The sequence below is a fragment of the Oncorhynchus mykiss genome, chromosome 13 (assembly GCF_057628025.1).
Source record: "Oncorhynchus mykiss isolate SJ-2025 chromosome 13, ASM5762802v1, whole genome shotgun sequence".
Taxonomy (NCBI): domain Eukaryota; kingdom Metazoa; phylum Chordata; class Actinopteri; order Salmoniformes; family Salmonidae; genus Oncorhynchus; species Oncorhynchus mykiss.
The window spans coordinates 13,000,840-13,012,500 of NC_143034.1; the positions used below are offsets into that span (position 1 = coordinate 13,000,840).

Sequence of the window (11,661 nt, forward strand, 5' to 3'; positions counted from 1 at the left end):
TTCTTGGGCGCCCTGAAGCCTTCTTCACAACAATTGAACCGCTCTCCTTGAAGTTCTTGATGATCCTATAAATGGTTGATTTAGGTGCAATCTTACTGGCAGCAATATCCTTGCCTGTGAAGCCCTTTTTGTGCAAAGCAATGATGACGGCACGTGTTTCCTTGCAGGTAACCATGGCTGACAGAGGAAGAACAATGATTCCAAGCACCACCCTCATTTGGAAGCTTCCAGTCTGTTATGCGAACTCAATCAGCATGACAGAGAGATCTCCAGCCTTGTCCTCGTCAACACTCACACCTGTGTTAACTAGAGAATCACTGACATGATGTCAGCTGGTCCTTTTGTGGCAGGGCTGAAATGCAGTGGAAATGTTTTTTGGGGGGATTCAGTTCATTTGCATGGCAAAGAGGGACTTTGCAATCAATACACTGATTGAAATGGACTTAACAAGAGACGTCAATAAGGGATCATAGCTTTCACCTGGTCAGTCCAGGGGCGGCAGGGAGCCTAGTGGTTAGAGCATTGGACTAGTAACCAAAAAGGTTGCAAGATTGAATCCCCGAGCTGACAAGGTCAAAGTCTGTCCTTCTGCCCCTGAACAAGGCAGTTAACCCGCTGTTCCTAGGCCAGTTAACCCACTGTTCCTAGGCCAGTTAACCCACTGTTCCTAGGCCAGTTAACCCACTGTTCCTAGGCCGTCATTGAACATAAGAATTTGTTCTTAACTGACTTGCCTAGTTAAAAAAAGGAGAAATAAATGTCATTGAAAGAACAGGTGTTCATAATGTTTTGTACACTCAGTGTATATGTAAATAATATATATGAAATGTAAACACACATTGGAATAAATGTAAAGCCCATTGAAGCGAATGTAATGCATTTCACCACAGGGTATTACCCCTGTCAAATTAATCAATCACTCACCACCAGCATTTACTACAGGACTGAGTTCACGTCTCCGTGTTTCACAGCTGTGTTGTGATTGGATACGTTTTGCAGGTTCTGGGCTCTCATTGGATACGTTTTGCAGTTCTGGGCTCTCATTGGATGAGTTTGGCAGTTGTGGGCTTTCATCTCACACTGTGTCAATTGAGTTATTTGTTGTAAATTGACTCTGTTCTGACTGTCCTTGCAGGTCTCTGTTCTGTCTGTCCTTGCAGGTCTATGTTCTGTCTGTCACTGTGTCAGACTGTCTTAGCATGTCTCTGTTCTGTCTGTCACTGTGTCAGACTGTCCTAGCAGGTCTCTGTTCAGACTGTCCTATTTGGTCTCTGTTCTGTCTGTCACTGTGTCAGACTGTCTTAGCAGGTCTCTGTTCTGACTGTCTTAGCAGGTCTCTGTTCTGACTGTCCTAGCAGGTCTCTGTTCTGACTGTCCTAGCAGGTCTCTGTTCTGACTGTCCTAGCAGGTCTCTGTTCTGACTGTCTAGCAGGTCTCTGTTCTGACTGTCCTTGCAGGTCTCTGTTCTGACTGTCCTTGCAGGTCTCTGTTCTGACTGTCCTAGCAGGTCTCTGTTCTGACTGTCCTTGCAGGTCTCTGTTCTGACTGTCCTTGCAGGTCTCTGTTCTGACTGTCCTAGCAGGTCTCTGTTCTGACTGTCCTTGCAGGTCTCTGTTCTGACTGTCCTAGCGGGTCTCTGTTCTGACTGTCCTTGCAGGTCTCTGTTCTGACTGTCCTAGCAGGTCTCTGTTCTGACTGTCCTTGCAGGTCTCTGTTCTGTCTGTCCTAGCAGGTCTCTGTTCTGTCTGTCCTTGCAGGTCTCTGTTCTGACTGTCCTTGCAGGTCTCTGTTCTGACTGTCCTTGCAGGTCTCTGTTCTGACTGTCCTAGCAGGTCTCTGTTCTGACTGTCCTTGCAGGTCTCTGTTCTGACTGTCCTAGCAGGTCTCTGTTCTGACTGTCCTTGCAGGTCTCTGTTCTGACTGTCCTAGCAGGTCTCTGTTCTGACTGTCCTTGCAGGTCTCTGTTCTGACTGTCCTTGCAGGTCTCTGTTCTGACTGTCCTTGCAGGTCTCTGTTCTGACTGTCCTAGCGGGTCTCCACACCATTCTGGGAGTACTATTCTGTCTGTAAAGTCAAATACCCTGGTTGCTCGTTTTATGTTTTCTATTGTAAACAATGAGATGCTTTTGGAATAAAAGTCTAAAGGAAAACATTCCAGTTAGCTACAGCTGTACCGCTGTGTGACTGTACCGCTGTGTGTGACTCTGTACCGCTGTGTGACTCTGTACCGCTGTGTGTGACTCTGTACCGCTGTGTGTGACTCTGTACCGCTGTGTGACTCTGTACCGCTGTGTGACTCTGTACCGCTGTGTGTGACTCTGTACCGCTGTGGGACTCTGTACCGCTGTGTTACTCTGTACCGCTGTGGGACTCTGTACCGCTGTGTGGGACTCTGTACCGCTGTGTGGGACTCTGTAACGCTGTGTGTGAATGTCTTGACTCTGCTGCCGGTCGCATATCTCGAACTGTCCATTACCAATATCAGAACATGGTACTAAACTGTCTATTACCAATATCAGAACATGGTACTAACCTGTCTATTACCAATATCAGAACATGGTACTAAACTGTCCATGACCAATATCAGAACATGGTACTAAACTGTCCATGACCAATATCAGAACATGGTACTAACGTGTCTATTACCAATATCAGAACATGGTACTAACCTGTCTATTACCAATATCAGAACATGGTACTAAACTGTCCATTACCAATATCAGAACATGGTACTGTCCATTACCAATATCAGAACATGGTACTAACGTGTCTATTACCAATATCAGAACATGGTACTAACCTGTCTATTACCAATATCAGAACATGGTACTAAACTGTCCATTACCAATATCAGAACATGGTACTGTCCATTACCAATATCAGAACATGGTACTAACCTGTCCATTACCAATATCAGAACATGGTACTAACCTGTCTATTACCAATGTCAGAACATGGTACTAACCTGTCTATTACCAATATCAGAACATGGTACTGTCCATTACCAATATCAGAACATGGTACTAACCTGTCTATTACCAATATCAGAACATGGTACTAACCTGTCTATTACCAATATCAGAACATGGTACCAACCTGTCTATTACCAATATCAGAACATGGTACTGTCCATTACCAATATCAGAACATGGTACTAACCTGTCTATTACCAATATCAGAACATGGTACTAACCTGTCTATTACCAATATCAGAACATGGTACTAACCTGTCTATTACCAATATCAGAACATGGTACTAACCTGTCTACTACCAATATCAGAACATGGTACTAACCTGTCTATTACCAATATCAGAACATGGTACTAACCTGTCCATTACCAATATCAGAACATGGTACTAACCTGTCCATTACCAATGTCAGAACATGGTACTAACCTGTCTATTACCAATATCAGAACATGGTACTAACCTGTCTATTACCAATATCAGAACATGGTACTAACCTGTCTATTACCAATATCAGAACATGGTACTAACCTGTCTATTACCAATATCAGAACATGGTACTAAACTGTCCATTACCAATATCAGAACATGGTACTAACCTGTCCATTACCAATATCAGAACATGGTACTAACCTGTCCATTACCAATATCAGAACATGGTACTGTCCATTACCAATATCAGAACATGGTACTGTCCATTACCAATATCAGAACATGGTACTAACCTGTCTACTACCAATATCAGAACATGGTACTAACCTGTCTATTACCAATATCAGAACATGGTACTAACCTGTCTATTACCAATATCAGAACATGGTACTAACCTGTCTATTACCAATATCAGAACATGGTACTAACCTGTCTATTACCAATATCAGAACATGGTACTAACCTGTCTATTACCAATATCAGAATATGGTACTAAACTGTCCATTACCAATATCAGAACATGGTACTAACCTGTCCATTACCAATATCAGAACATGGTACTAACCTGTCCATTACCAATATCAGAACATGGTACTGTCCATTACCAATATCAGAACATGGTACTGTCCATTACCAATATCAGAACATGGTACTAACCTGTCTATTACCAATATCAGAACATGGTACTAACCTGTCCATTACCAATATCAGAACATGGTACTAACCTGTCCATTACCAATATCAGAACATGGTACTAACCTGTCTATTACCAATATCAGAACATGGTACTAACCTGTCTATTACCAATATCAGAACATGGTACTAAACTGTCTATTACCAATGTCAGAACATGGTACTAACCTGTCTATTACCAATGTCAGAACATTGTACTAACCTGTCCATTACCAATATCAGAACATGGTACTAAACTGTCCATTACCAATATCAGAACATGGTACTAACCTGTCTATTACCAATGTCAGAACATGGTACTAACCTGTCTACTACCAATGTCAGAACATTGTACTAACCTGTCTATTACCAATGTCAGAACATGGTACTAACCTGTCCATTACCAATATCAGAACATGGTACTAACCTGTCTACTACCAATGTCAGAACATTGTACTAACCTGTCTATTACCAATGTCAGAACATGGTACTAACCTGTCTATTACCAATGTCAGAACATTGTACTAACCTGTCCATTACCAATATCAGAACATGGTACTAACCTGTCCATTACCAATATCAGAACATGGTACTAACCTGTCCATTACCAATATCAGAACATGGTACTAAACTGTCCATTACCAATATCAGAACATGGTACTAACCTGTCCATTACCAAGATCAGAACATGGTACTAACCTGTCTATTACCAATATCAGAACATGGTACTAAACTGTCCATTACCAATATCAGAACATGGTACTAACCTGTCCATTACCAATATCAGAACATGGTACTAAACTGTCCATTACCAATATCAGAACATGGTACTAACCTGTCCATTACCAATATCAGAACATGGTACTAACCTGTCCATTACCAATATCAGAACATGGTACTAAACTGTCCATTACCAATATCAGAACATGGTACTAACCTGTCCATTACCAATATCAGAACATGGTACTAACCTGTCCATTACCAATATCAGAACATGGTACTAACCTGTCCATTACCAAGATCAGAACATGGTACTAACCTGTCCATTACCAATATCAGAACATGGTACTAACCTGTCCATTACCAATATCAGAACATGGTACTAACCTGTCCATTACCAATATCAGAACATGGTACTAAACTGTCCATTACCAATATCAGAACATGGTACTAACCTGTCCATTACCAATATCAGAACATGGTACTAACCTGTCCATTACCAATATCAGAACATGGTACTAAACTGTCCATTACCAATATCAGAACATGGTACTAACCTGTCCATTACCAATATCAGAACATGGTACTAACCTGTCCATTACCAATATCAGAACATGGTACTAAACTGTCTACTGCCAATATCAGAACATGGTACTAACCTGTCCATTACCAATATCAGAACATGGTACTAACCTGTCCATTACCAATATCAGAACATGGTACTAACCTGTCCATTACCAATATCAGAACATGGTACTAAACTGTCCATTACCAATATCAGAACATGGTACTTTCCATTACCAATATCAGAACATGGTACTTAGCTGTCCATTACCAATATCAGAACATGGTACTAACCTGTCTATTACCAATATCAGAACATGGTACTAACCTGTCCATGACCAATTTCAGAACATGGTACTAACCTGTCCATTAACAATATCAGAACATGGTACTAACCTGTCCATTACCAATATCAGAACATGGTACTAACCTGTCCATGACCAATATCAGAACATGGTACTAAACTGTCCATTACCAATATCAGAACATGGTACTAACCTGTCTATTACCAATATCAGAACATGGTACTAACCTGTCCATGACCAATATCAGAACATGGTACTAAACTGTCCATTACCAATATCAGAACATGGTACTAACCTGTCCATTACCAATATCAGAACATGGTACTGTCCATTACCAATATCAGAACATGGTACTGTCCATTACCAATATCAGAACATGGTACTAACCTGTCTACTACCAATATCAGAACATGGTACTAACCTGTCTATTACCAATATCAGAACATGGTACTAACCTGTCTATTACCAATATCAGAACATGGTACTAACCTGTCTATTACCAATATCAGAACATGGTACTAACCTGTCTATTACCAATATCAGAACATGGTACTAACCTGTCTATTACCAATATCAGAATATGGTACTAAACTGTCCATTACCAATATCAGAACATGGTACTAACCTGTCCATTACCAATATCAGAACATGGTACTAACCTGTCCATTACCAATATCAGAACATGGTACTGTCCATTACCAATATCAGAACATGGTACTGTCCATTACCAATATCAGAACATGGTACTAACCTGTCTATTACCAATATCAGAACATGGTACTAACCTGTCCATTACCAATATCAGAACATGGTACTAACCTGTCCATTACCAATATCAGAACATGGTACTAACCTGTCTATTACCAATATCAGAACATGGTACTAACCTGTCTATTACCAATATCAGAACATGGTACTAAACTGTCTATTACCAATGTCAGAACATGGTACTAACCTGTCTATTACCAATGTCAGAACATTGTACTAACCTGTCCATTACCAATATCAGAACATGGTACTAAACTGTCCATTACCAATATCAGAACATGGTACTAACCTGTCTATTACCAATGTCAGAACATGGTACTAACCTGTCTACTACCAATGTCAGAACATTGTACTAACCTGTCTATTACCAATGTCAGAACATGGTACTAACCTGTCCATTACCAATATCAGAACATGGTACTAACCTGTCTACTACCAATGTCAGAACATTGTACTAACCTGTCTATTACCAATGTCAGAACATGGTACTAACCTGTCTATTACCAATGTCAGAACATTGTACTAACCTGTCCATTACCAATATCAGAACATGGTACTAACCTGTCCATTACCAATATCAGAACATGGTACTAACCTGTCCATTACCAATATCAGAACATGGTACTAAACTGTCCATTACCAATATCAGAACATGGTACTAACCTGTCCATTACCAAGATCAGAACATGGTACTAACCTGTCTATTACCAATATCAGAACATGGTACTAAACTGTCCATTACCAATATCAGAACATGGTACTAACCTGTCCATTACCAATATCAGAACATGGTACTAAACTGTCCATTACCAATATCAGAACATGGTACTAACCTGTCCATTACCAATATCAGAACATGGTACTAACCTGTCCATTACCAATATCAGAACATGGTACTAAACTGTCCATTACCAATATCAGAACATGGTACTAACCTGTCCATTACCAATATCAGAACATGGTACTAACCTGTCCATTACCAATATCAGAACATGGTACTAACCTGTCCATTACCAAGATCAGAACATGGTACTAACCTGTCCATTACCAATATCAGAACATGGTACTAACCTGTCCATTACCAATATCAGAACATGGTACTAACCTGTCCATTACCAATATCAGAACATGGTACTAAACTGTCCATTACCAATATCAGAACATGGTACTAACCTGTCCATTACCAATATCAGAACATGGTACTAACCTGTCCATTACCAATATCAGAACATGGTACTAAACTGTCCATTACCAATATCAGAACATGGTACTAACCTGTCCATTACCAATATCAGAACATGGTACTAACCTGTCCATTACCAATATCAGAACATGGTACTAAACTGTCTACTGCCAATATCAGAACATGGTACTAACCTGTCCATTACCAATATCAGAACATGGTACTAACCTGTCCATTACCAATATCAGAACATGGTACTAACCTGTCCATTACCAATATCAGAACATGGTACTAAACTGTCCATTACCAATATCAGAACATGGTACTTTCCATTACCAATATCAGAACATGGTACTTAGCTGTCCATTACCAATATCAGAACATGGTACTAACCTGTCTATTACCAATATCAGAACATGGTACTAACCTGTCCATGACCAATTTCAGAACATGGTACTAACCTGTCCATTAACAATATCAGAACATGGTACTAACCTGTCCATTACCAATATCAGAACATGGTACTAACCTGTCCATGACCAATATCAGAACATGGTACTAAACTGTCCATTACCAATATCAGAACATGGTACTAACCTGTCTATTACCAATATCAGAACATGGTACTAACCTGTCCATTACCAATATCAGAACATGGTACTAAACTGTTCATTACCAATATTAGAACATGGTATAAGTATGGTAGTGTGTGTGTGTGTGTGTGTGTGTGTGTGTGTGTGTGTGTGTGTGTGTGTGTGTGTGTGTGTGTGTGTGTGTGTGTGTGTGTGTGTGTGTGTGTGTGTGTGTGTGTGTGTGTGTGTGTGTGTGGGTGTATGTATCATTGTGTGTGTGTGTGTGTGCGTGTGTGTGTGTGTGTGTGTGTGTGTGTGTGTGTGTGTGTGTGTGTGTGTGTGTGGTGTGTGTGTGTGTGTGTGTGTGTGTGTGTGTGTGGTGTTAGGGAGTAACAGGGAGTGTCTGGCCTGGAGGAGAGGAGGGTGGGGGCATATAGCCTGATATCTGTTCAGCACTGGGCCACTTTCCAGAGTATGTGAAGGGTGGGGGTCGAGGTGGGACGGGGAGGGAGGGAGGAGAGACGCTCAACAAGGGGGAGGGAGGGAGGAGAGACGCTCAACAAGGGGGAGGGAGGCAGAGAGAGGGACTTTCCCTAGACAGACCTGACCCCCAGCCACAGAGAACACCGTCTGCAGCGAGAGAAGACCAAACTACTGAGCTCTACCTCAGAGATATCCAGGAGAGACCAGAACTAAAGACTCAGGACTAGGACCCAGACATCCAGGACCCAACACCTAGGACCCAGGGCTCTTTAACTAGGCCCAGGACTCTGACCCAAACCCAACACCCAGACCCAGGACTAGACCCAGACATCCAGGATCCTACACCTAGGACCCAGGGCTCTTTAACTAGGCCCAGGACTCTGACCCAGACATCCAACCCCAGAACCAGGGAGAGACCAGGGTACTCTGACCCATAAAGGATCTAGGAGCGGGTTTTGTTACACAGGAACTCTCCATACCCAGCCATGCCTGCCCCTGGAGGAACAGAGTGAGTAATACACCAGTGTTATAACTAGCTTAACTAAATCACCAGGGTAACAGAGTACTATAACAGTGTTATAACTAGCTTAACTAAATAACAAGGGTAACAGAGTACTATAACAGTGTTATAACTAGCTTAACTAAATCACCAGGGTAACAGAGTACTATAACAGTGTTATAACTAGCTTAACTAAATCACCAGGGTAACAGAGTATAACAGTGTTATAACTAGCTTAACTAAATCACCAGGGTAACAGAGTACTACAACTGTGGTATAACTAGCTTAACTAAATAACCAGGGTAACAGAGTATAACAGTGTTATAACTAGCTTAACTAAATCACCAGGGTAACAGAGTACTACAACAGTGTTATAACTAGCTTAACTAAATCACCAGGGTAACAGAGTACTATAACAGTGTTATAACTAGCTTAACTAAATCACCAGGGTAACAGAGTACTACAACTGTGGTATAACTAGCTTAACTAAATCACCAGGGTAATCAGAGTACTATAACAGTGTTATAACTAGCTTAACTAAATCACCAGGGTAACAGAGTACTACAACTGTGGTATAACTAGCTTAACTAAATCACCAGGGTAACAGAGTACTATAACAGTGTTATAACTAGCTTAACTAAATCACCAGGGTAACAGAGTACTATAACAGTATTATAACTAGCTTAACTAAATCACCAGGGTAACAGAGTATAACAGTGTTATAACTAGCTTAACTAAATAACCAGGGTAACAGACTATAACTGTGTTATAACTAGCTTAACTAAATAACCAGGGTAACAGACTATAACTGTGTTATAACTAGCTTAACTAAATCACCAGGGTAACAGAGTACTATAACAGTGTTATAACTAGCTTAACTAAATCACCAGGGTAACAGAGTACTATAACAGTATTATAACTAGCTTAACTAAATCACCAGGGTAACAGAGTATAACAGTGTTATAACTAGCTTAACTAAATAACCAGGGTAACAGAGTATAACAGTGTTATAACTAGCTTAACTAAATAACCAGGGTAACAGACTATAACTGTGTTATAACTAGCTTAACTAAATCACCAGGGTAACAGAGTACTATAACAGTGTTATAACTAGCTTAACTAAATCACCAGGGTAACAGAGTACTATAACAGTGTTATAACTAGCTTAACTAAATCACCAGGGTAACAGAGTACTACAACAGTGTTATAACTAGCTTAACTAAATCACCAGGGTAACAGAGTACTATAACAGTGTTATAACTAGTTTAACTAAATCACCAGGGTAACAGAGTACTACAACTGTGGTATAACTAGCTTAACTAAATCACCAGGGTAACAGAGTACTATAACAGTGTTATAACTAGCTTAACTAAATCACCAGGGTAACAGAGTACTATAACTGTGTTATAGCTAGCTTAACTAAATCACCAGGGTAACAGAGTACTATAACAGTGTTATAACTAGTTTAACTAAATCACCAGGGTAACAGAGTACTATAACAGTGTTATAACTAGCTTAACTAAATCACCAGGGTAACAGAGTACTATAACAGTGTTATAACTAGCTTAACTAAATCACCAGGGTAACATAGTACTATAACAGTGTTATAACTAGCTTAACTAAATAACCAGGGTAACAGAGTACTATAACAGTGTTATAACTAGCTTAACTAAATCACCAGGGTAACAGAGTACTATAACAGTGTTATAACTAGCTTAACTAAATCACCAGGGTAACAGAGTACTATAACAGTGTTATAACTAGCTTAACTAAATCACCAGGGTAACAGAGTACTATAACAGTGTTATAACTAGCTTAACTAAATCACCAGGGTAACAGAGTACTATAACAGTGTTATAACTAGCTTAACTAAATCACCAGGGTAACAGAGTACTATAACAGTGTTATAACTAGCTTAACTAAATCACCAGGGTAACAGAGTACTATAACAGTGTTATAACTAGCTTAACTAAATCACCAGGGTAACAGAGTACTATAACAGTGTTATAACTAGCTTAACTAAATCACCAGGGTAACAGAGTATAACAGTGGTATAACTAGCTTAACTAAATCACCAGGGTAACAGAGTACTATAACAGTGTTATAACTAGCTTAACTAAATCACCAGGGTAACAGAGTATAACAGTGGTATAACTAGCTTAACTAAATCACCAGGGTAACAGAGTACTATAACAGTGTTATAACTAGCTTAACTAAATCACCAGGGTAACAGAGTACTATAACAGTGTTATAACTAGCTTAACTAAATCACCAGGGTAACAGAGTACTATAACAGTGGTATAACTAGCTTAACTAAATCACCAGGGTAACAGAGTACTATAACAGTGTTATAACTAGCTTAACTAAATCACCAGGGTAACAGAGTACTATAACAGTGTTATAACTAGCTTAACTAAATCACCAGGGTAACAGAGTATAACAGTGTTATAACTAGCTTAACTAAATCACCAGGGTAACAGAGTACTATAACAGTG

General features: G+C 40.0%; 1 protein-coding gene across 1 annotated transcript in view; it reads left to right on the forward strand.

The window, feature by feature from the left end:
- Positions 1-8,658: 8,658 nt before the first annotated feature.
- The window catches only part of LOC110495046 (Transitional endoplasmic reticulum ATPase), a 26,237-nt gene continuing 23,234 nt past the window's right edge, over positions 8,659-11,661 (forward strand). The window contains 1 exon segment of the mRNA XM_090195213.1: positions 8,659-9,175. Within this exon segment, the coding sequence (XP_090051339.1) occupies positions 9,153-9,175 (23 nt within the window). The 5' untranslated portion in view covers positions 8,659-9,152.